This window comes from Agrilus planipennis, unplaced genomic scaffold (genome assembly GCF_000699045.2).
Source record: "Agrilus planipennis isolate EAB-ADULT unplaced genomic scaffold, Apla_2.0 scaffold117, whole genome shotgun sequence".
Lineage (NCBI taxonomy): Eukaryota > Metazoa > Arthropoda > Insecta > Coleoptera > Buprestidae > Agrilus > Agrilus planipennis.
Window position 1 is genome coordinate 484,514 of NW_020438912.1, and position 27,735 is coordinate 512,248.

Consider the following 27,735-nt stretch of genomic DNA (forward strand, 5'->3'; position numbering starts at 1 on the left):
GATGCTATTCTGCAACTCGGTATTTATCGGTTACATGTTGGTCATTAATTGTACAACTACACATACTACTAGCTCACTAGGTTTATTAGTTTATATACGTTTTTACAAAGACACACATTAATAGAATATCACGACTAATCGTAAGTACATGTGCGGGTAATAAAATTCACTCAAGCGTCACGTCGAAAATTGTAACAAATGCAAGATGAAATGTGTCATAATCATAAATGTATCAGTTACGCCATTTATTTATGGTCGAGGAACACTCAACTTGTCTAGTTCGATGAAAATTGGATCAAGTAGGCAATGCTCTCTAGCATTTACGTCACTGAGAATTTCAATTAGTATAGCATGCATGCATATGTACACATTATATCGGCAACATCATACGTTTACTAGCACTCGCCTATAAATATGAATGATAATGAAGAAAATTATCCCCTTCGAATGCTGACGAATTATTACTTCTTTTTATTTCTTCAGAAAGAGCTTTTAATTTTTAATTGTTAGAAGCAAGAAATACCGAAGTACGATCAAACTTTCCTAACTAACTAACATACCGGATAACCGAGTACTTTGGAAGAATTACCCGTTACAACTGGGTACCAGCTCTTTTTTTAGGATCCGGCTGAGTATCGGATCCAAACTGAATACCTGCCCTATCTTTACATGAAATGCTAAATGCGACCAAATGTGGTAGAGTTGGAGAAAATTCGCTTTTACATTTACTTTTACATTACCATCAAAATTATTAATTTTTTTTTTCGAAGACATTGCCTCTAGGTACAGTAGCATTGTTAGGCCCACCGCTATCGTAAATAATTGTACAGTAAAGACTTAGTCAGTGATCATTCAGGATTAAAAAATTTGAATCCTATTACAATTATTTCAAAAAAAAAAAAAATGATATACATAAGTTCGAATTAAGGAGATAACTTTAACCTTAAATTTCATTGCGTGAATAAGCGAAGGGGGATTCACTGTCAGACAGTACATGACAGTCACAAACCTCATTGCGGTCGGACCATTTCGGTCGCGACGTGCGACGCGACACTGGGGGTAAGAAAGATTAGTTGGGAGGCGTACTTAGGCGACTTCCTTATTGCAATCCCATCAAGTACTATACGGAGACGTTTGAGAACTTTGCCAACTGCAGCTGACACTTGATATTAATGATGAAGACTTTTAGGGGTTGTGTGGACGTAAGAGGCCAAAACTTTGCGTGTCAAGGGCTTCTATAAAACAATCTCCAGACTCGAACTGAAGGGTGTGTAAAAAAGGGACGAAAAATTAGAAGTTCGAAGACAATGCTCTGGTCATGTACCAGTTGCGCATTTTTAGGTATGGTTGTTTACATGCGTCCAAAGTTTGTACAAAAATTACATTTTGATCCTAGAATTAGTAGACCAAATTCGGCCAATAGCCGTTTTCGAACTTGGAATATGTATTGTACAGCTGGAATACAGAATACCTCAGTGATTTTAATTTATAAACATTTTCATTATTTATTAGGAAAAATGAAAATTTAGATACATAATTAACAATTAAAAAGTATTGTTCAACAACTGAATGAAGGAGATTTTGCAGCAGTTCAAAGAGACGATGTAAATGATTTTAGAACATAAAAATGAACCATAATATTGACGAGTTCTGGGTATTATGAATGGTTCTGTTAGAAAACGGAAATGCCATTATTGGGCAGAATAAAGCACCATTATTGCTTCGACGCTTATTTCAAAGTCAGAAAGTTACGGTTTGTTGCGCTGTACGGTGTAGGTAATAAGCCATCTTGGAGAGATCGGACCCCAGTCCTAAGACTGGTTGGACACGCACCTCCACTATTTCCTATCCTGAGCTAATCTTCGTATTTCCCCAAAACTATTTGCGAACAGTAATCTAATCTACGTCTACCTCTGCTCCTCTTAACTTCTGTCCTACCAACTTATCTCGCCTATTTTCTATGGACCTCCATAGAGTCCTGTATTTTCCTATTCTTTCTAATACCTCTTCATTTCTAACCTTCTCTATCCACGATATCTTAATAATTCGCCGGTAACACCACATTTCAAACGCTTTAACCTTTTCTTTTTCGCCGCGCTCACTGCCCATGTTTCGCACCCCTACAGCGCCGCTCTCCAAACACACCCCCTTAACAATCTTTTTCGAAGTTCTAAATTAATCGTTCGCTAGCATAGAAGTGACTTCTTTTTATTGATGGCGAGTCGACCCTGCGCTATCCTCTGCTTTATATCCCTACTGCTCCTTCCGTTCTGACTTATCTGACTTCCTAAATACCTAAAATCAGCCACTTCTTCTAAAAGAAAGAAATGTACAACAATCACAAAATCCTGACTAACAATTGTACTTATCACTGTCCGTCATTTGAATATTTTTTTAATTTTGGTTGAAGGACTGTCGGAGATTTTCTACTGTTATAATCCTGGGTGTCAATTTTTTACAAAAATAACAGTTTTTATGTAGGTACTTATAAGAAATGTATAGACAAACACAAACCCCTGACCAAAGATTTCACTTATCATTGTCTGTCATTTGAACGTTTAAAAGGACAGCAAAAATGGGAATTTTGTAAAAATTTTCGATATTTTGTTTTCCCATCACGATTCCTATTGGAAGCCCACGCCTGTAGCTTTTTCATCAGCGATTTAAAAGGCGACGCCTAGTCGCTTATTTATATCCGACGTCGATCATAATTACAGTTCATTTGCGAGGTAGGTGCTGCCCTGTTGCAAAACTGAAGCGATTCCGAAAGGATAAGCGACTTCTACGTACAATGGAGCCAGTTCGCTGAAACTGGAATATTATTCAAACTAAAGAAAACCACTTTTAATTGTAAGATACGAAGTGTACATGTAGCTAAAGTCCAACAGCAAAAGTTATAACATAATTTCTCTTTATCCTACGGATATAGTTATGTATGTATAATTTTTTTTATTGTTTACTATTTACGAATTTTTTACGAACATAACAAATACGACATTTTATACAATACAATTAATAATTTAACGATTGCATCTGCAGGTGTATTGAAGGTATCAAATGATAATTAGTAATTATGCATATGATTATTAATATTGTCAACAAGATTTATAAAACAGTAATAAAATTTTTAGAGGTTTATGATCCATTCAACCTTGACTACTTACTAAAAAATAAAAGATCAACATATGCATAATCATTCACTAAGTTGCTTTTTCCTAATTAGTTATTTCGTTTTTTATTTTGCATTAAAAATTAGACTCAATACCGGAAATAACAACGAATCACCCCATGTAAATGCGCATTCCTACAAGTTAATTTTTATGTTACGACTTTCTAAAGAAACAGAATATAATATTGTATAAAAACAAAGAAAAAGTGGAAGGCACTTCAAATGTTACAGGTTATTATATTGTGGCTGGTAGTGACAATCACTGTTTGGTCTGCCTTTCACTGACTAAGCACAACGTTCTTAAGTCACAAAAATTTTATATTACCGAATGCCATTTCTTATGGTCATATGTAATAATAGTCAACAAGAAATATATTATTGTTTTCCGTAATATTTCACTAACAGGTATTTTTAACGTAATAAAAAATAAATAAGTATTATGTACTGGAGCAACATCCCATTTCAAAATAAATGTGTGTATTTTTTTGGTTAACGTTTTAGTCACTTACGTATGAACCGTTTGACCAGTGGTCTCGCAGTCTTTATTAATGGTACGTAAAATGACGAGTTCTTTAATTTCTTCTGCTAATAGTAGTTGGTAATGTCCGTGAGATGAAATCGCTCTATCAAGTTTCTTAACAAATTAACAGCTTATTTAATTAATTTCTTTTATTATTGTGTGTGTATCACTCTAACTAATGACATATTCAATCCCCACATTAAAACATTGTAAATCGGATGATATATGTAAGTAGTACATAGAAGTACTAATAGATGGCAGCAACATGATATCTATACAACGATACCATATTTATATAGATTAACTGCGCTGTTTTTGCTAATAAGGAGTACACAGATATGAATTCCTGTTGTAAAAATATGGGCATGTGATAATGATGATGATGATGTACAGTAAAATAGACAAGAACACTGAGGACTTTTTCTACGAAAACGTATCGCCACATTTATATGACCTTTATTCCTTTATATTACCAAATTGATTTAATGCGTACACAGAAATAAAATTCTGACTAATACTCAAACATCAATATTTAAATAAATCGAATGCAAATACGTGCTTTTACAAGAGAAACCACATTTGTGGTTTCAACTGGTGTTCTAAAATCTTATTATTAAATTAAATATGTGTAATTTCTGTTTTCATAAATTATAAACCATAGACCAGCGATGAATAGGGTACATGCTTTGGAGTAATGTGGGTCGGTTTTTTTAATAAAATACACTTTCTTAACTGTAAATTATATTAAATATTTCGAAATCGTACTATACAAATGTACATACTTACAGTTATTATACTAATTATTTATAAATTGCAACATAAAAAAAGATTATTAGCTAACAAGAATTTATTAGGAAAATTTGTCTTTCCGCATTAAAATTATTCCATTAAGTCAAAGCTTTTAATTTACATTGGCTATTATATGGACGTTAATTAGTTAATTTTCCGAAGTAAAACCTAAAAACCGTACTGTGATTAGCTGTGGGTACGTAGTACTAAATCTAAATGTCAGAACAATGGTATTACGCAGAGACGTTTATCTTTAATCAAAATGCAATATTTTATGAAATTCCAACGAATTAAAATTTTCTTTACCTAGTGGATTATTAGTTTTTATGTCGTTATTTTCTTTTTACGTTTTTTGGTAGTCAGGAACACATACATTTCGGGTTTGGACAGACGGCCTAAAATATAAGATTCTACTCACACTTGGTGGAATGTGATTGTAATGTAAAATTACTGTTGTAATTTTTACACATTTTCCTAATTCTGTAATTCTAAAAGTTTTGAATCAGTCAGAAGTGTAGTGAAGATAATGAAATTGGATAGGCTAGAAAGTAGTACCAATTATTAGACTCCTTTAGGGTTCTCGCCTCGTCGTGGTGTGAGAGAAGGGAGATCAGTATACATGTGGGAGTATGGGGAAGTTAAAGAACTTCCCAGCATCTGCAGATAAAGTGTTGGGTGGGAAGTAGTTGATGGACATGGACTAAGACCCGGAAACTTCCATCCATCAGTGGAACCCCGAGAGGAAGTAATCGACAGCTGACCAGCAAAGGTCAACATAAACGTCGGGAAAGAACCCTCAATAGAACTGCAATTTCGGTGCGGTCATCGATGTCGCCAGTTCCAGATCTTGAACATACTAAAGATTGGATGGTATCAAACCTGAGGGTTAATCGCCTCATTAGTCCTCATGTAACTCTTCGATTACTTTCTGGGATCAATTTGTCTGTTCTGGCACACTTATGCCGGTTTGAGACAGGCAGGTGCTATACGTTAAATCTCCATTAGTTATTAAATCATTAGCTGGTTAGTCAATATGCAGTTGTAAGGTTTTAAAAGTTTTTCCTGTTATCATCTTCTGCTCCCGTAGCAGAAGCCCGAAGTCACGGCGCTGATGTTCGGACTGTATACGGTGTCTCATTATACAGTAAGCGCGCTTTAACGTGAGACAAAAATAATAAAAAGTCAGTCGAAAAGCGCAGAAAAAGGAATACTACATAGTTTAGAACTACACCGACGAGTGGGAAGAATGCCACGTACTCGCGGGTGCGACTTTTAATAAATGATTATTTGCAATACAAAGAATGTCGTCGTTCAGGCATTGATATCATTTTTCATACCACTGAACTTCTCATCATCATCATAAGGTCGCCAGTCCTAAATCTGGTTGGACATGCACCTCCACTCTTTCCTATCCTGAGCTAATATTCGCATTTTCCTAAAACATTCCACATCCTTAACTATTTGTGAACAGTAATCTAATCTAGGTCTACCTCTACTCCTCCTTTTTCAGCCTCTACTATGTCTCTGATTAGACCTTCATGCCTGAGAAGGTGTCCTACCAACCTATCTCGCCTATTTCTTATTAACTTCCATAGAGTGTTCTCTTCTCCTATTCTTTCTAATACCTCTTTATTTCTAACCTTTTCTATCCACGGTATCCTGATCAGTTGACTGTAACACCACATTTCGAAAGCTTCTAACCTTTTCTTTTTCACCGCATCGACCGTCCATGTCTCGCACCCGTACAGCGTCGCATTCCAAACATACTCCTTTAACAATCGAATTTCTAAATTAACCGTTCGCGAGCATATAAACTTCCGTCGTGGCTTATCTGACTTCCTAGAAACCTAAAATCAGTCACTTCTTTGAACTTATACATTTATAATTATTGTTCAAACTGCTCGGACGAGTTGGGCCAATAAGGGTGACCTAAAGTTTGCTGCTTTTGTGTCACATTAATATGCGAAAACAATACTTACTTTCAGTCATGTAGCACTTAATTTAAGTAGGAGTCCGAAATAACTTGCAAAAATACAATGACCGACATATGCGGCTTCCAAGGAGCCCAATTTTCGTCTCGGTTCAAATAACTTTCGTTTATTTGGCACGTATTGTGTGCAAAACGATTACAATTACATTTATGTACATAAATCTAAAAATAACACAAAACATATCAATTACGTTTTCGAATGCTTAATTCATAGTAGTTTGACGCTATAAGAATATACCACTAGAGAGGGCTTTCAACGTGCCGAGAGTCCCCCGTGTGGGCCTGTTGCTGTCCGTCTGCAGTTCAACGAGCATGCGCCCCGGGCTTCAAGCAGAAACAATCTCTTTGCGTATTAGACGAAAATAGCAACAGGGGGCTTCTCTCACCCCTGATATTAGAGTATACTAGCTTAAACTTATAGTTAGTTAGTTTCAGCCGCCTGGTACATCAGCTTTTTAAGTAATATAGAGCATTTTTCTTATAATATGTAGGCAAAAAACTGGGCCCTTTTCGAGATAGGAGGGGGGTAATCGTAAAAACCGTCGGCCTAACTGCATCGTTTTAACGGTATAATTTACTTGAAATACTCCATACTCCAGAAGAAATAGTGGTGGAAATTTTGGCCATATTCAATTTTGTTTGACCTAGACAGAGGATGATCCATGATTTTTTTCTGCCACAATTTTTCCCAAAATGTCTCTATCCCCTATCTCGAAATGGACCCAGATTCCGCCTATATATCACACAGGAAAAAATGCTTTATATTACTTAAAAGACTGATTTAACAGATGGCAGCAGGTTAGGACGACATGTTGTTTTTTGCGCGTGAGTTCCCTAACTATTATTATTAGTGTTGCAGTCGTACGTTATTAGAACGATCTTATACACATAAATAAATAAAATTATTTTTAATTTTTGAGGAGATGCGGTAGATTATGTTCCTATGGGTGGACGAAAGTGATTGTTTCTTTTCCGTTCATGCGCTTTGAAGGCATCAGTAGCATTTGCTCCCATTGCTTTTATCGTTCGACACATTATTAAATGGGAAATTACATGAACGTTTCGGTAATATTTACGATCACTTTTACTCGATACAGTCGAACATTTGTTTATGCAGCCACTAAAATTATAACTTTCACATACATGAATTCTACGTCTCCACACTTGCATAGTTCGCAACGTTTTGCTTGCAGTTGCTCAAAAACACAGTAGAATTCAATCAACATGGACTTATTTCCTATCTTATCAAATATTTATAGTAGAAAAGATACCTAAATAATGTAAATTTAATAATTAACAACCATCGAAACAAACTATCCATGATGCTGCATAATACTATTCTTTATAATGTCAGCTAATTCCAGATCTTAGGATATGTGGAGCATTAGGATGATGGCTGAAATCCACAGTACAGTCTAATCGGAAAATTTATTCCTGCAGATGAAAATTGAACTGAACGTTTTCAGTAATAAAGTTGTTGCATTGAAAATATTATAATACTTTTGGACTACCTTTATTTCTCATCCAAATTGTAAATTATTGGTTACGCTTAAGGTCGTCCTGATTTCTAAAGTGGGAATGTTGCAGATTTGATTCCGATTTTGATATGTCGGAACTTCCGGTTGAAATTACCTACACTTCATATTTCGACTTCGGTTTTGATGCGTTTAAATCGGTGGTAGAAACTTGTCGCGGGGGAATCCCGATTATTATTTCATTTGGTTGTTTCGCATTTTGTTTGAACATTGAAGCCATAAGGCAGTGCTACTTGAAACTAATTTTGTGCGAATACAGGAATGTGTAAGATTTGCAAAAGACTTTATTCATGAAGGGGCTCCGCCTCCGACTTCGGTTCCGATTCCAATTCCGACAAATTAAATTTAAAAACTTCGATTCCGACTTTGGTTCCGGTAAACCCTCTTCCGTTACATCCCAGCTCTTAAATAAAATAAATAGTTCACGTCGGCATCTAAATTAATAGGAAGATGAACAGTACAGTATTAGTTTGCTAGCTCACATTTCATCCCCATTTATGGATTTTCTTTTTGAAAAACAAAACCATTTTCACTATAGCGTGATTATATCTGTCTTCGAGAAAAAAAACCCTGCTAATCATACATTAATGTATGTCGGTTCTAATTTTTAAATTAATTGGTTAATTTGAACAATATTAAACCACGTAGTAGCTGAAATACAATAATAATTTTCTCCGGTTGGTTAACACTGTGTGATATTTCGTTGTTCAGACTTGAGCAACCAGGCCAACGGCCTTCCGGCCTCTCTCTCTTGGAAAAAGCGACCGGACTGTCCATTCGCACCTACCATAAGCGGCTTTTGTTTACTTCACAGTCGCAGATTTAAACAATTCTCGCGTTTAAATAAAACTTCGGAATTATTAGGTACAACGCATAGAACCGATATACCTATGAATGTTTAGTTGGAACTATCAAAATCGGCATAGTCCTCAATAAATTATCTGCAAGAATGGACGTATCTTCTTTCTTGTTTCCATTTGGGACTGTAATCATTTGTTGCGTTTTGAACGCACCCTTTTTAAGTTAGGAAATGCTTCATGAGTAGTACAGACAAACTGAAGAGAGATAACCGAAAAACAGTATGCGGTACAGCAGTTACAGGTTGCTTAGGTACGCAAAAGGTCAGGATCGGCTTTATAACTACCTAGCTGGAACTATATCTTTAAACAAATGTCTTTGCTTTCCTAAATTCCTGTTTAACTTTCTTTAACTTGGACAGTGGGCGCGGCAGAAAAGAAATGGTTAGAAGCCTTCGAAATGTGGTGTTATAGGCGAATGAGGATAACGTGGGTAGAAAAGGTTAGAAATGAAAAGGTATTAGAAAGAGTAGGAGAACAGAGGACTCTATGGAAGTCAATAAAAAATAGGCGAGATAGGTTGGTAGGACACCTTCTCAGACATGAAGGTCTAGNAGAAATGAAAAGGTATTAGAAAGAGTAGGAGAACAGAGGACTCTATGGAAGTCAATAAAAAATAGGCGAGATAGGTTGGTAGGACACCTTCTCAGACATGAAGGTTTAGTCAGAGACATATTAGAGGCAGAAACGGGAGTTAGGAGGGATAGAGGTAGACCTAGGTTAGATTACTGTTCGCAAATAGTTAAGGATGTGGGTTGTTCTATTGGGTTGTTTGGAAAGTCATTTCGTTTTTTCCCAACAGACGATTTATTTGTATTCTTTTGCACCCAACTTCACATTTAAGCCGTATAATTTTTATATGCTTTGAGAGCTCATATAGCAAGGGTTGTGTGTGAAAAAATCTAATTAATTCTACGCAGTAGTTTTTGGTTGGTGCCCTTTTAAATATGGAGAGCGATAAGCAGCATTTTCGACATATCTTACTGTTTTACTACAGAAAGGGTAAAAATGCTGTTCAAGCCAGAAAGAAATTGACTGATGTGTATGGAGAAGGTGTGTTGACAGTACGCCAGTGCCAGAACTGGTTCGCTAAATTTCGATCCGGCAATTTTGATGTCGAAGATGCACCACGTTCGGGAAGGCCGGTTGAAGCTGATAAAGACGCGATAAAGGCATTAGTTGATGTGAACCGGCGAATAACAACACGTGAGATCGGATTGAGGTTAAATTTATCAAATTCAACAGTTTATGACCACTTGAAAGGCCTGGGATTATCCTCGAAGCTCGATGTATGGGTTCCCCATGTTCTCACAGAGAGAAATCTGTGTCGCCGCATTGACGTCTGCGATTCGCTTCTCAAACGTCACGAAAATGATCCGTTTTTGAAGCGCATCATCACTGGGGACGAAAAATGGGTTGTATACAACAACGTCAAACGCAAGAGGTCATGGAGCAAAAAAGATGAACCGGCTCAAACCATTTCCAAAGCCGATATTCACCAAAAAAAGGTGATGCTGTCTGTTTGGTGGGATTTTAAAGGAATCGTTTTTTTTTAGCTTTTACCGGATAACACAACGATTAATTCGGAAGTCTACTGTCATCAGCTGGACAAACTGAATGATGCACTTCAACAGAAAAGGTCAGAACTAATCAACAGGAAAGGTGTAGTGTTTCACCAAGACAACGCGAGACCTCACACAAGTTTGGTCACTCGCCAAAAGCTTTTACAGCTTGAATGGGATACAATGCTACACCCACCATATTCTCCAGACCTGGCACCATCGGATTATTATTTGTTCCGGTCACTCCAAAATTTTTTAGACGGTAAAACCTTCACCTCAAATGAGGAGGTCAAAAACCTCCTCGATCAATTTTTTGCCAGCAAAGACCAAAAATTTTATGAGCGTGGAATTATGCTACTACCAGAAAGATGGCAAAAGGTGTTGGACCAGAACGGTCAATATATAATTTAGTAAAGTATTTGTTTATTATACGAAAACTGTCTTTCATTTCCACAAAAAAAACGAAATGACTTTCCGAACAACCCTATAGTTTTAGGGAAATGCGAAGTTTAGCTCAGGATAGGAAAGAGTGGAGGTACGTGTCCAACCAGTCTTAGGACTGGCCACCTTATGATGATGATGATGATGAAAGTCCGATGCTGGCAACATGCTGAAATTCTGCTAGTTTGCATCTCTTTCCGTTACGCATTAACTGGTGTAATGTTATTCCTTTTTCTTTATTAGTGTCCGCTGCAACTCCTCCCTGACATCCCTTTTCTACGTTTACAATATTCCCTATAATGTCTGTCGTGAGTAAAAGTAGGCGTTCTATAAATAACCGCTCTGGTCTAGTTAGTAAGTTGAAATAAGAAAGTAAATGCGCTAGTTTTATTGCGGACTATGCCAATTTTGAACGTCCTAACTATATGTATACAATTCAACAAACTGTCCAAGGACTTCTGTTGGGTGGGTTTAGTTTGACAAGTCGATATCCTATGTCTCAGCCTGCTATGGAAGGATAAGCAAAAAAGTCTCATTCAGTCCTTTGTATAGAAAATAAGAAAATTTTGGAAACTGATTTCCTAAAAGGAAGTTCTGTATGAAATGTATAAAGGTGTAGATTTATCAATTAGAATGTCATAATCTATTACGAAGTGAATTATTGACTAAATGGTAAAGATTCGCATTATTTTATTTAATGATAAGGAGCGTTGTGTGTTGTTCAAGTAAACCATTCAAGATGATTCACGTTCATTTTACTAAATCCTATTTATAAAGGCTGAGTTTAAAATTTCTTCACCCATGAGATTGGGAGAGGCATAAGTGCTTCACTTGTGTTGGTGTTTCAGACCCTTTTGTCTGAAGCAATGGTTATCCGTTTCCTTAAATACAAACTACTTTTTATACTGAAATAACGATAAGAAATTTCTTCCTTACGTGCTCCTGCGTGAAGAGTGTCGTTAGAAAGCTTGTTGGCTCTTGCATTTTGTACTTCCTAAATATCCAAATTTTAAAAATCTAGAAGAATTTTGGTAGAATTAATAAAATAGTTTATCGAAAACCATTTTATAATTCGCCAAAGCGGATAACTTTCGACGTTTATATGAGGAACTCGAGGGCGACATTCGAGAATTCGCGGCAGCAGTAATAACTGCTAGCAGCAGGAGCAGCAGCAGCAGCAGCAGTAGAGATAAGGAGAAGGAGAAAAACGTCCAACCCAACCCGTTCGTTCCCTTGTCATTACTCCGTCCGGCTCGTTGCCCTAACTCTCCTTCCCTTCTTCCCCCTTTAGTCGGGATCGATAGAATATTAGAATTCCGAAGATGAGCTTCCAGACGAACAATGAACGACCAAACCAAATAATCACCTTTTAAGCTCTAAACTCGCGAGTGGAACGGTATAAGATTAATTTTCCTTACAGTTTTTCTAATAAATGTCCTCGTTTAATGAGAAATCTCCTAGCAATTTCAATTCAGTGAAAATATAAGTAGCATCTCGTTACAAACGGGAAATAGGTACCACTTATACGGGTAAGCTGGGAACTTTATAAAGAATTACCCATAAGTGATAGGTAGTAGATAGATTAAGGTTTAATAAAACATTTGCTAATTGAAATATTAAGTAAATGTATATCGATATATTTCGATTTGTTAATTCATATTGATTTGCGAGCCTGTACTTCTCGCATGACCCGGTGGTGCTAGCTTTATAATAAAGGCGGCAAAAAAAAATCAATCATTAACTAAAGCAATTTTGTTCACAGTTTTTGTTTTTATTGCTCAGAGTAGGTACAGTGAAATTCGTTTATTATGACTCCGCCTATATTGACCAACCGCTTAATATGAAGTAATTGCAGTGTGGCGATTCATATAGTTTTATCAATTAGTGTATAAAGCCATTGTATTATTATTGTGTAGATATTCTTTTCTTATAATTCTATCTCTATACTTACTCTATTCTATACCTGCTCTATACCTATTCTTCAGCTAAACGACTATTTAATTGCCTACGTACTTTCCTATCATCCCTTTTAACAATTCAACTCTGTATACTAACTGCATGACGTCTATAATCCTTACTTTTCCTAATTGCAGTTTTATGGTCAGTTTCTTCGGTGATTTGGGTTCAAACTTAACTTCTCAGTATTTCTTCTAAACTAAATCTCCAGATTTTACTACTATCTTATTGGTTCCCTACTTTAATTAACTTATTTCTAACTCCTCCTTATCACCCTTCTTACAATCTCTTTTCAATAACTAAAATCAGTTCTGATTTATCCTTCCTAATTTCAACTTCACCATTCTACCTTCTTAATTCTAGTTTCATTTTTCGTTCTTGTTTTATTAAAGTTTGTTATCGTTATTCCGCATTCTATTATTTAACCACCTCAACATCAGAACACACAACGAGACCAAAGCAGTGTTAAGTTTGGTTTTCATATTAAATTCTTTATAGGAAAGTTTGGATATAATGACTCCGTTTAAAATGATCTAAATGATTAATAATAACATTTTCGCTCATTTTTCTGGCCCTTCTTATATATATTGATATCACAATTCATTGTTCTTTTTTTTCTGTCAATAAATATTATTTGTAGTTTTTCTCTCTATTAAACTAAATAACTAACCAAAATAGAAAGTTGTTTGTTTTCTAAGACTATGTTTTGTATGACGCTCGCTTAGTATGACATTTTCGTCATTTCCCTTCGATGTCGTTATAAGCGGATTCTACTGTATTTGCAATTGAACCTAAGATTGAAACGATTAGATTTAAAAAATAAATTAGACAATGAATCTGCATGCCTTTTGTTGAACATATTTTACTCGAATGATTCGTTAGGCTTAACTTTATTTTGCTCGTATGAAAGAGAATTCACTAACGATAAGATATCTTGGAATTTTAGAATGAAGTTGTTACTACATCTNGTTTGTCATTTCCCTTCGATGTCATTATAAGCAGATTGTACTGTACGTTTAAATCTCAAATTTTCGCAAATGTGCTTAAATGTATTGAGAAGCGGCGTAGATTTCCTTTGATCTTGCCATTCGATCTGTTGAACTCTGTTGCATAATCAAGCAATTTATAACTGAGTTTTTGCAAGCGATTTAATTAACTTGTTCTACTTTACGATCAGTTCTAGAGACAAGCGATTAAATTCCGAACAAACTGCTCTTGCAATCTATGACTTCATTCTAAGACAATTAATTGCTTTTAATATTCACCGGGTCGACCGGGTCGATATCGTGCCAAAGAGGGTACCTATGCATGTTGCACTTATTTTCCACAAATAAACGTATAGTTATTGCACATACATGTGTAATGTACGTACAAGAAAAAAGTCGAGAGTGTGTCGAACCGAATGTCGAACAAATACTCGAAAGTATAGGCATAGACTATAGGTACGTACAGGGTTTGTCCGGAAAGTCGATTTAAAAAAATTTATTGAGCCAATCGTTACAATTCTTTAAAAATTTTCAAAATAGGCTCTTTCTGCGTCGATGCAGCGCTGCCAGCGCGATTTCCAAGCATTGAAGGCGTCACGGAAGGCATTCTCCGGAATAGCCTTAAGAGCCGCGGTGCATGCTGCTTGGATCCCCTCTGTCGTCTCAAAATGCTTGCGTTTCATCGGCCTTTTCCAGGCGAGCAAACAAAAAAAAGTCCGGGGGGCTGTAGGGCGGCTGCAGAAGCGTTGGGATGCCAGCCTTGGTCAGGTACCTGTCCACAAGAAAGGCTGTGTGAGCCGGGGCGTTGTCGTGGTGCAACTTCTAGTCGGCTGCGATGTCTTGTCGGACCCGATTGACCCTTCGTTTGAAACTCTTGAGCACTTCCACGTAAAACTTGGCGTTGACGGTTTGTCCAGGAAGAACAAGTTCATGGTGGACGATGCCTTTCATGTCAAAAAAGACAATTAGCATCGTTTTCACTTTGTATTTGCTCATTCGTCCCTTTTTTGGGCGAGGAGACGCCGGCGTGTGCCAGTCGGAAGATTGCCTCTTTGTCTCGGGATCATACTCAAAGATCCATGACTCGTCACCTGTGATTACGTTATTCAAAAATTTGGGGGTCACTTTCACACATGTTTAAATTTTCTTGGCACACTTCCATTCGCCGCAATTTCTGGTAGTCAGTGACAATTTTGGGACCATCTTCGCGCACACCTTGTGCATGTTCAAATGCTCCGTCACAATGTCATGAACCACAGATTTTGGTGAATTTAAAATCTGGGCAATTAAACGAATACTTAGTCGACGGTCTGATTTCAAAACTTCGCGCACACGAGTCACATTGTCGGTGTTTGTCGAAGTCGAAGGTCTTCCAGCACGGTTTTCATCGGCGACCTCTTCCCGGCTCTCTGAAAAGGCCTGGTGCCAGCGAAACACCACTTCTTGCTAAAGCAACACCTGGGTAAGCCTACTTGATCATATCAAACGTCTCTGTCGCAGATTTACCGAGTTTCACACAGAATTTAATCGCGCACCTCTGCTCTAACGAACGCTGCATTTTCGGCTTGCACCACTCACAGAAACACGTCGCGCGAAAAAGTCTGTTCTGACTCTCCAGGTGCTCGGAGACAACTCACAAGCGGCTCGTTCGTTACCTAGGAATACCCTCTACCGAATCCAGTCGGTGCGCACACGCTCCGAAGTACAGTCGCGGCGGAAGGAAATCAGTCCTATTACTTTCCGGACAAACCCTGTACAATACGTCCAAGGTATAGGTAAGAGAGTAAAGGGAATTTATTGTCAACAGCTGGCCAGAGAGTGAACGTGGGCGTTGCGGAATTCGTAAGACAATTATCATTAACAGCGAGGCTACATTTAATGGTTAATAAAACTGAAAATGTTTTTGCTGCATCACATTAACCTGAGGTTTGTGCGCAAACTTTAACCGATTGCGACTCTACGTGCATAACCACGCAGACGTTTTACCTTTGCGAAATTCTACAAACGATTGCGTTATTTTGTCATGTTCACGATGCTTCTACGTATAGATGCAACCATCACATCTTCTCATATTTACACTTTTGTGTGAATTAAAATGATTATCAAAACAGTGAGTGCCATTTGATCGATAAAAGTACTTCATTAAATACTTCAGTTTTATGTACTTATGTAAAATATATCGAGAAGTCGTCGTGTGATGTGCAGAGATGTGATTTATTTGAAATACTTATATTTAAAAGGCAAATATAAAATAAGATATACCAATTTCCATCTCACATTTAAATACTTTTTCGAGAAAACCATTTTATTTAAAATACTCTTCCAAACGTATTTTATTTTTGTAAAATGCAAAATATATCTTTGCGTTTTGCTAGTATCACCGATCAAATGAATGAAAGCTGCTCACATTGGCCATTGAAGGTATTAGAAGTTTAAAAAGAGGACAAAGAGACATTCCATGAATGCCTTCTAATTCTTTAACTGAAGAGAGCCCAAAAAATTCTAAACTCCTTGGAAATAGATAATCTAAAATGATAGATAATCTAGATGATGTTGTGATTTGGGTCTAACGGCCGTCGTCGGTTGTACTTCTTCAGAGGTCCTGCCATCTCCGATGCTGGATGCGGAAAAGGCTCTCGCTACTCATGCTTGCTAACGTTTCGCTAGCATCTTCTGATTAGGATCTAAATACCTTCGATCGTAATCAAAAGATCATCACTTCATAGATCTGATGATTTTAAACTTGTGGTAATGTTTTTTGTTTTATTTCATTTCATATAAAATCGGTCGTCTTTAATTCTGTTTTGCAGTCATAGTCAAACTGACCTTATCGTGTGTGGATTCAAAGATTAGAAACCATAATGTGAATTAAATAAAAAATGTAGGAACTATAAGTGTTATAAAAAATGTACATGGATATTAGCTATCATTAACCATCTTCAAAAAATCGCTCGTAAACAGCAAAGAGTATGAAACTTTTAAGTGTTTATTATTTAATTAGGAAATTTAATTTAGGAAATTTACTGATACTTGACTATAACAGACCGTATTAAGGTAGATAACTTTTCAAAAAAATCAATGATCATACATTAAATTCGAAGGGGTATTTTTTTGTCCGAACATAACTTAACCTAACCCTAAGCAAACAATACGCGCGGTGTAATTGTGGGTTCATCAATGTTTAACAGGGTAAGATATTGATATATTAGCGACAAATCTCAACAGATACCATTGACTTCAATGTCTGTAATTAACCATCAATCTTCCAAGAATTTTGGTACTCAAGTGCCGGGAAAAGTGTCTTTATATGGACTTTCAATTTTGCCAAATATGTTGTATCTATGTTGGATCAATATTGGATAAATATTCTATATAAAAAAGTACAAACCTTATATATATTACCAATATTGGATAAATATTGCATATCAATATAAATAAAAGTTATTGCCAAATATCTTCTACTAATATTGGATCAATATCGGATAAACATTGTATTAAAATATAGGAAGAAGGTACATCTCCTATATATTACCAATATTAGCCAACGGTTAGTTTACGTTAGGTTGCAATTTCTAGGCGACCTAAAAGTTAACCATCAATCTTCCAAGAATTTTGGTACCCAAGCGCCGGGCAAAGTGTCTTTATATGGACTCAATTTTGTCAAAGATGTTTTTTCAATGTTGGGTCAGTATTGGATAAATATTCTATATAAATAAAGGAAAAGGTACATCCCTTGTATATATTGCCAATATTGGATAAATATTACATATCAATATAAATAAAAGTTATTGCCAAAAATCTTTTATTAATATTGGATCAATATCGGATAAACATTGCATTAAAATATACGAAAAATGTATACCTCCTATATATTACCAATATTGGCTATAAATTGCCAATATTGGGCCCATATACAATATAGCACCAAAGAATAAATATTGGGCCAATGTCGTGTGCTACTGGGGATGTTTATTTTTATGAAACTATTGCCTTACGCTTTGTAAATGATTTGGTAGAAATCAAAATATGTCATAGTATATATATTAATAATTGCTACCTACGACTTCATATTTCGGTAGAAGTATTATGTTTATCGCTGGGCTCTTTGGAAGAATTACAATTGAATAATATTAGCAGAAAATTTTAACAGTATTTAGTAAAACAGAGTGCACTAGCACACCTGTTTAATAGTACGTTATTTTATGTCAGGGATTTATGTCGTGCTCCATAAAGGTATGAGCATTAAAACCGATTTTCTGGAATTATGAAACGCAAAATCACGATGTACAGAGGAATTCATTTGTTTGGTGTTATGTATACTTATGTGGGTACATTTGCATATTTAGGTTTATTTGCATTCGATGTGGCAATAGCGAATGAGAGAAAACTTCTACACTATTATTACAGTTGATGGCAGATATCAGCTATCGTGCTTAAGCCGTTCGAAATGCAACAGTTGTAATTATTTAATCATTAACTGGGTTACAAGCATGATGCTTTTGACTATGAACAGTTTAATGGAAAGTGTATGAGATTTTAAATATGGCTGTTATCTGTTTTGTTTTTTTACTTTCCGAAAGTAAGGTTATGGCTTGGAGGGTTGTTATCATTACAGTAGGGCAACCATTTAACCTTCAAGAGCTACACAACACAAAAAAAACTTTTACATTGCTCCGTGCTCTTTTGTTTTTTAGTAATTTCTGTCTATAATAACATTAAATCAAAGTATGGCTAAACGTCAAAGTCCCGAAATAAACAATAACTAAATTGGGTAAAAAAGTAGGTAATTCTTTACCGGTAAAACCCAGTTTTAAACAATTTATAGAAGGGTCTTAATATAATGATGTGTCATCCGCATGAAACAGAGCACAAACACAATTTATTACTAAATGAAACAACCAAAATAGAGAAAAAGTCAAAAAGTTTATATTTTTAAATGATTATTGGTTTGTAAGTCAATTTAACTTACAATTTATTAGAAAATAATAATGAACAATCTTTCATTTAATGTAATTAACCAGGAAAACTGAAATCTGTAAAGGTTTACTACGTTTTGTAATCAAAGCGCCAATGTAAAAGACAATTAATTGAATGTTCTCTTGTTGCGCACAACAATGCCGTTTAAGGATGTATTGACAAAGTAACAGTGCAATTTTAAACAATCGTGAGTGTGTAATCTAAATTATATTCGGAACCAGTTAGTAAAGTGTTTTGAGTGTATTAAATTGTCATTTATAGATTACAAGCTTTTACCCGCGGCTTTGCTCGCGTTGATGTCCTAAATACTTTTCAAAGATCATCAAAAATATGTACAATAATTTGATAAATAGTATTGACCAGGACCATCACGATAAAACTAAAGCTTAGAATTTCCTAGGCATTTCGTAGAATGACAGAAAATACTGTCTTTCTTTATAGAAATAAAGAAATTTTTCTATCCCTCGGGAATTGTATTTTTTTTCTGAAAAAAATGTACCTTTTCAGTATACTGTTAATCATCATCATACGGTCGTCAGTCCTAAGAATGCTTGGGCACGCACCTCCACTCTTTCCTACCCTGAGCTAATCTTTGCATTTCTCTAAAACTAGAACAATCCACATTCTTAACTATTTGCGAACCGTATTCTAATTTAGGTCTACCTCTACCCCTCTCAACTCCCGTTTCTGCCTCTAATATGTTTCTGACCAGGCCTGTCCTGCCAACCTATCTCGCCTATTTCTTATTGACTTCCATAGAGTCCTCTGTTCTCTAATTCTTTCTAATATTTCTTCATTTCTAACCTCTATCCACGGTATCCTTATTATTCGCCTGTAACACCACATTTTGAACGCTTCTAACCTTTTCTTTTCCGCAGCGCCCACCGTCCATGTTTTGCACCCGTACAGCGCCGCGCTCCAAACATACACCTTAACAATCCTTTTTGAATTTCTAAATGAACCGTTCGCGATCATAGAAGTAACATCTTTTGCGCTATTCTCTGCTTTATATCCCTATTACTCCTTCCGTCCTGATAATGTTTGTACAAAATTTCATGATGATCGGTTAAGTAGATAATGCGTGAAATGGTAGTAAACAAACAATAGACATTAAGCAGTAGCGCGGGACGATTTGGTCACACGGTTCACGGGTGAGTGAGGTTAAGAATGTATGTATTTTCGTAAAAATTTTGGACAAAAAGTTCTTGCAGATGAACATTTCGTAAGTATTTTGTAGATGGACTGTAGCGGAATCAATTAAGGAACGAGGATATTTAAAGCAAAATCATTATTAAATATCAATCTTTCAAAAAAGTAAATACAAATGTTCTTACCTCGTAAAACTTCAAAACTGTCTCCTGTCTGGAAGCTGATTGTGACGCCTGGATTAACGTGGAAAAGGACAATATATTCACTATTGGTTCCACCTTGACTAGGACCGGCACCGTAGCCTGTCTGTAGATGAGATTGTGGTTCGAAACCGGGACCGAAATAAAACTTTGCCGGCGAATTGCCACTATTATTAGAACTGTTAGTAGATTCGGAATTCTCTGTAGGATAATAAAAATGGTAGTAAAAGGGATGTTGGGGAAAGGTGTGATGGTGATGGCGGTGATGGGGGTGGTTGTGGGTACGGGGTTTTCTTGGGGTCTGAAGGTTTGTCGGGATACTGTTATTACTAACGCTGTTGCTATTGTTGTTAGAGTGTAATGTACGGTCAGGGGTGGCTACGACAGCAGGTTTCGGCTCTGCCATCGCCACCTCTTCTTGAACTTTAACCATTCGTTGATATTAACATGAACCGGTCGATGTTACACCTGAAATGAGGAAAATATTGGTTCATGTAGCTTCAAACGTTATTGCGATTAAATTGTTTTTTCAATGTCAAATTTGTAATGTACTAAATTGCCGTAGATGATACGAAGAACAATGAAAGTCTCCAATGCAGTACATGAAAATCTTTTGATACGGGACTAAATATAAAATATATGTTTCGTTGGGGATACTACCAGCATTCTCGTCGTAATTTGTACTTAAGTTGATATTTATCTTAACGAAGCAAGAGTAATAAATAAGACTGTAACAAGAACCTAAGACTAAAAGAAATTCACTTCTAATTATTATTTTAAAAATTTTGATGATACTCCCGAGTTTTCTTTTAGTTTCATTTAATATTCATTAATTTAATCATCATGAAAATAGGTACAAGGAATGCTAATTTGTACGTACTGAAACGTATTTTGTAATAGGTATAATATTATACTAAATCTTTACTAATAATACCTTTATAAAAATTACACTGTTTCCTTTGAGATACATTAAGTGAAAAAATTAACTAGACTAAATAATGCCCCTAAAGCACAAATACTTGTCATATCACTATTCATAAACAAAAACTGACATTGACAGTTAACAAGTAACATGCGACTGTCATAGACAAAAATGATTTCTGAGTTAACCGAATGACAAGAATTCGATAAAGCTTTTATTTACTTGTCTATTTTATCATATTCTTTTCTACTTCAGAAAAATAAATGGAAATTTTTGTAGTAACACAACATCAGGATAAAAAGGAAGTAAAACGAAGGGAAAATAGTTTTCGTATTTTATTATTTAATCTACAATCGGGTGTTGTTCCTTTTCTTTTTAAATTTACGGAATATTCCTGCTATATACATATTAGTAGCACTCAGTAGCAGGTTATTACCTTTCTAAAAACGATCGATTATTTTGCTAGCAACCTGCTTTGGTTTTATCGCACAAAGAACTTAATTGATAAGGCAATTACAGCATTTCGTGAAATGATAGGTAACTTTTCAGTACGAATAAAACGACAAAGGGTTCACGAACTACCAATTACGAAACTCAATTTCGCTGTGTATCGAAACTACAAAAGAAGTAAAGAATGTTAGCAAAGCACTTTCGGCGATTAGTTGGAGGCAAGTGTCTTTGCTAGTACTGAGTGGACGAGGCGTCAACAAAAAGGACATAAACCTAAATACTCGACGACAGGGAAAACTCTAGGGCTTCTATAATAGATATTTAGTAAAAGTTAATTTATACCTGAATTACATACCACGACTATTTATAAATAAAAAAAAATACAACGTGTAATTATACAACACGCTACTAAAGTGAAACTCCTTCAAACACACAAATATACCGGGATAGGGGTTAAGGAATTGGTTTAATGGTATTATTTGTACACTGTGTTTCGCACGGGTGCAATGCTGATAGTAAATATACCATAGAATGCCTTTATATACAACAATCACAGCTTATTTGTCATTAGACAATACAAACCAACCGGTACCGCCGCAGCGCTATATCCCTGCATTTTAAGTCTGTAATATCTTCGAAAATATTCATTTAAATTACATGCTGTAAAAGGCTATAATATTGATCTATATTAAATGCACAATGTATTTAAAAGTACTTAATTGGATAAGGATTAATGCTGTATTGCTTAAAATCGATTCGTAAATAAGCCATTGTTGTATGTTTAGCAAAAAAAAAATATGCTAAATAGTGGTGCTTTTAACTTAAGCACTGCTGGCTTTGTCTCGTATGTTTGATTGAAATATATCTTAAAATTGATTGACTAAAACTGTGAACTGCTTTAACTTAGTTTATTATTTACACTTTAACAATTACAATTTAACTCTCTTAACTACTGAAAACTAATGGCTAACTTATACAATGTGTTCGATGTGACCTCTCAACAGGAACTGTCTTTAAAAACTTATTTTTCTATGCTTGTCACCCTTATTTGATTTTAAACTACTCCCAGATGTAGCTTTTTCTTAGAAGGTGACAATATCGACACCCTGCCGACACGAGTTCTAACCGACTCCTCAATAAAGCGAAAGGCTGTTGTTTAACAGCCATTATTTCTCGTAAAAAGTAAAGGTTAAAAAAGCTCATTGTGGGTTATCCCTAAGAGATAGACATATACCATCCGGGACTTTTTGGTAGACCTTTTTAAGGTGTATAATACTGTAGTATATTATTTTGATCTATCTCGTAGGGTTCACCCAGCGTTTGCAATGTAAGCGCAAAAAAAATGTGTTATTTACGACATCACATTACAAACCTTTAAAATTATCAGTGTTTCTCTTCTATATTATGCATGTATTATACATATAAACCTTCCTCTTGAATTACTCTATCTATTAAAAAAAATCGCANGAGAACAGAGGACTCTATGGAAGTCAATAAAAAATAGACGAGATAGGTTGGTAGGACACCTTCTCAGGCATGAAGGTCTAGTCAGAGACATATTAGAGGCAGAAACAGGAGTTAGGAGGGGTAGAGGTGGATCTAGATTAGATTACTGTTCGCAAATAGTTAAGGATGTGGGTTGTTCTAGTTTTAGGGTAATGCGAAGATTAGCTCAGGATAGAAAAGACTTTAGGTGCGTATCCAACCAGTCTTACGACTGATAACCTTATGATGATGATAGTACCCTATCACCTCCTGCAAACTATGCAATTATTTAAAAACTACCCTGTATAAAATCTAGTTAAATATAAACATGCTTATGTGGAACATCTTCGGTTTGGTAGGTGATTTATCGAGGTTACCTATGGCGTGCTAATGAGATCAAATAAGATTGAAATCGCGATTCATGTATGATAACTTCGGCGAGGTTAATTAATTTTATATATTGGACGCGATATTGCATCAGTGCAAAGGTTTAATTTCGTTAATAAAATCAGTGGAATTTATAAACAACCAGTGTAACAACAATGGTCAATTGCAAGCGGGTGGTCCTTCTTTCCGTGTGTTCTACACACGTCGCAAACGAGAGAAAATAATCTGTTGCCACAGCGGCATTATGACCTTTGCAATAAAATTTAATCGTTGTGTCCGGTTTATCGAAGGCGATCGGACCGCGTTCTTTCGCGAGAGACCAAGATAAAGTTTGATAGATGGTCGAAGTCTTTTTTTTTTATCAAGACTCGCTTGTTAACGTGTCCGTTTTGAAATAATACAGTGTGGCACTAAAGAAGAGAAGCTGCTGGCATTTAGCGGTTAATTTTACGTACCGTCTAATAATCAATATAAATGTCATGTTAATTTCTAGCAAAACTTATAATTAATTTCGAATTTTATTAATGTAATAATATGATTCGTAGATTCCATGTTGTCAATCTGGTGGTACTGATGACTGAATGGCCGAATGATCTGCAATGATTGATACCAATCGATATGACAGTTGTTGACATTTGTTCTCTGTATTTTTGTTTACATTTCGACTCGAATTATTCTATATATATTTTAATATCTTTCTAGATTTGAATATGCTGTTTTTCCCCTATTTCCTGTTGAATTTTTATTCTATAATGTGTAGTATGTCGCTGATTTGCAGTGGACATCAATTATTACAAATAAGCTATAAACATCCGTGACGGAAGTTGTCAATTTAGGAAGATTATGACGATATTGAGCAAGTCAAAGTGCTTCATATCAGTATGCCTACTCAAAGTGTTTTTGAAATAAGTGCAGGGTCAAAAAATTTGTAAGAAAACCACAACTAGTTACGATCCCAAGTCAGTCTTGGGAGCATTTTGGTAACGTGAATGTAGTCTGCAGTACAACTACATCTTTAACTTTGAGTATAACTGCTATAACTGAGCATCTGGAGGTGTATGGATTATGAACTTAACAATGCTGGTTTTCCAATGCTTAAAGTAAACATAAGTAATAATTAACTGCTTATAAATCGACGAGTTATCGGAAAAATAGTATTGGAAAGTTAAAACCGCGACCTAGAAGACAGGCTTTAATACGTCTACCAAAATTATTTCTCACTTGCGCAAAAATTTCAGACTTTTCGCGAATTTTATTTGCAGCGATTTTATCACACAATCCTTGTGCATCATAAATATTGTGCACTGGTGTTTGATACGCGTGCTCTATCATACACCTTCATATATAAAAAAAGTCCTGCGAAGTTAGGTCCTGGCAACCAAGGAAGTAAAAAAATTGAAGCTTCTGACCAGCACAAATTTACTCAATTTCTTATTTTATAGTACCCTAGATCTAATGTAGGGATGAGTTACAGAGGCAGAAGAGTGACACTTAGTTTGTATAAAGAGCAACAGGCAGTTATAGAGCTAGGGATGCAACGTAGAGAAGTAAATATTAGGAAGGGAGTCAGACACGGATGCATACTGTCACTGCTACTTTTTAATCTACACATCGAAGACGCGATCAACATTATTAAAGACACTACAACTGTATGGATAGATATACAGGGGCAGAAGATTAGTATGCTTAGATTTGCTAATGATTTAGCAGTATTAACATCTAGCAAGGAGAAGTTAGAGATTTTTTTAAATAAAGTAGAAGCGGTATTGACAAAATAGTATTGTATGAAAATAAATAAAAGTAAAACAAAAATACTGGTATGCAAGGGAAGAAAAAGTAGGGAAAGAGCGATTATAAGATAGGAGACGAAAAATCAGAAGAAGTGGCTTATTTTAGGTATCTAGGATAAGTCAGGACGGAGGGAGTAGTAGGGATATAAAGCAAAGGTTAGCGCAGGGTCGAGTCGCCTTCTGTAAAAAAAAGTCACTTCTAAGCTCGCGAACGGTTAATTTAGAAATTCGAAAAAGATTGTTAAAAGTATATGTTTGGAGCGTGGCGCTATAGGGACGCGAAGAGAAGCGTTCGAAATGTGTTATAGGCGTATGAAGAGGATACCGTGGATAGAAAAGGTTAGAAATGAAAGAATAGGACTCAATGGAAGTCAAAAAGAAATAGGTGAGATAGTACACGTTTTCATGTATGAAGGACTAGTCTGAGACATATTAGAGGCAGAAACAGGAGTTAGGAGGGGTAGAGGTTGACCAAGATTAGATTACTGTTCGCAAATAGTTAAGGATGTGGGTTGTTCTAGTTTTAGGGTAATGCGAAGATTAGCTCAGGATAGAAAAGACTTTAGGTGCGTATCCAACCAGTCTTACGACTGATAACCTTATGATGATGATAGTACCCTATCACCTCCTGCAAACTATGCAATTATTTAAAAACTACCCTGTATAAAATCTAGTTAAATATAAACATGCTTATGTGGAACATCTTCGGTTTGGTAGGTGATTTATCGAGGTTACCTATGGCGTGCTAATGAGATCAAATAAGATTGAAATCGCGATTCATGTATGATAACTTCGATCAATTACTGACCAAGGCCTTCCCCAAACCTTATGAAGTCAGCCCTCTTAATTAATAAGTAAATACTTTGTAATATTGTAAAGAAAATACAATTCTGCTATTTCCCTAGTACACGTACATATTTTATTTTATCCTGAGAATAGAACAACTAGAAACAAAATTTTGAAATTTTTCATCTGCGCCCTGAAACAGACAAGTAGAAAGAAAACGGGATGACGTTTATAGGCGATCACAACAAAACGCGCAAGGACAATCGCCTTTGTGTAATAGATTTATGTTGTGTGTATTTTGAAAATGAATAATTTACGACTCCATGACCGACTGCGAAACGACCAGTCAACGCACTGCCTGAAAATACATGACTCGTCTCGCGTATGAATACGCGACATAAAAGTTCGCATGTCGAACAATAACAATTTTAATGATGGGCAATTTTATTTTTGCAAAAATGCGAAACGTGCAGCGAAGATTACAGCTATGACAACAATGCCATGAAAACACTACATATTTGTTTTTGCTCATAAATAATAGTGTGTGCGTGCAGGTGAAGAATTAAAAAATACCGGCCCACTCGAGATTCACGATTTGAACTTGATTTCTAAGTTATTTGGCTTGATTTTGAATTGAAATCAAGTCGAAAGTTCAAGTCAGTCAGGAAGATCAAGTAGATAATTCTTCAAGAAGAGTCTGTTTTCTCAAGATTACTTAATTTTTTGTGTAAAATAGGGTTGAAAATCATTGTACGGAATATAAAATTACACTCTGAAAAAGTAACATTATTATTACTTATCAAGCTTCAAAAAAATTTTCCCACTTTGTGCCAAAATATGACCAAATAGTACAGTCAGAGGATTAGAACTCAGTTTCAAATTTATTCGATTACGTATTGAAGATAAATTCTTCACAACAAACTCAAATCTACACGCATGTTATCAAAGGCTGTGATGCACAAGTGGTCACTAATAGACGTCCAGCAAACAGCAAAGTGCAAACATTGATTTATTATTCACCAAAATTTTTGGCATTCCACAAAGGGTCGTCAGTCCTAAGACTGGTTGGACAGGCACCTCCACTCTTTCCTATCCTGAGCTAAACTTCGCATTTCCCTAAAACTAGAACAACCCACATCCTTAATTATTTGCGAACAGTAATCCAAATTAGGTCTACCTCTACCCCTCCTAACTCCCGCTTCTGCCTCTAATATGTCTCTGACTAGACCTTCATGCCTGAGAAGGTGTCTTACCAACCTATCTCGCCTAACATATACCTTTGATAACCTTTTTCGAATTTCTAAATTAATCGTTCGCGAGCATAGAAGTGACATCTTTTTATTAAAGGCGACACGACCCTGCGCTAGCCTCTGCTTTATATCCCTACTACTCCTTCCGTCCTGACTTATCTGACTTCCTAGATATCTAAACTGAGCCACTTCATCTAATTTTTCGTCTCCTATCTTTATATTCGCTCTTTCCCTACTTTTCTGCATATGGAGTTTAAATATTCATTTACATAAAAATGATAAGAACCCAGTTAATTCCACAAGAGACACAAAACATAGAACATATTGAACAAAAGAAAAATGTTAATGTAATTAATTCCTCCTGAATACATATTGATTCTTCCAAAACGACTAATTTATTTAACTTAATGCATAATGAACTTTATATTATTATTGTTTTTTTGTTTGTCAAACTCTATTTATTTATTTTTTTCTTTCATAACACTATAATTGGTAGGAGAACAAATTGTTTTTCCGTTCGTTCGAAACGATCCT

The 27,735-nt window shown here is 35.7% G+C and overlaps 1 protein-coding gene and 1 long non-coding RNA gene across 4 annotated transcripts in view; one reads left to right on the forward strand and one right to left on the reverse strand.

The window, feature by feature from the left end:
* Nucleotides 1-27,735, reverse strand: part of LOC108737491 (fibronectin type-III domain-containing protein 3A) — a 147,167-nt gene that overhangs the window by 104,895 nt on the left and 14,537 nt on the right. For 2 of the 3 annotated variants that reach the window (XM_018470356.1, XM_018470354.1), the window contains exon 2: nucleotides 20,117-20,599. In XM_018470356.1, the coding sequence (XP_018325858.1) occupies nucleotides 20,117-20,564 (448 nt within the window). In that variant the 5' untranslated portion in view covers nucleotides 20,565-20,599. Of the gene's footprint in view, nucleotides 1-20,116; nucleotides 20,600-21,065; nucleotides 21,162-27,735 lie in introns of those variants that run through there. The other variant, XM_018470355.1, reaches the window with a different exon arrangement.
* The window catches only part of LOC108737494, a 131,417-nt gene that overhangs the window by 66,104 nt on the left and 37,578 nt on the right, over nucleotides 1-27,735 (forward strand). The window lies entirely within an intron of this gene.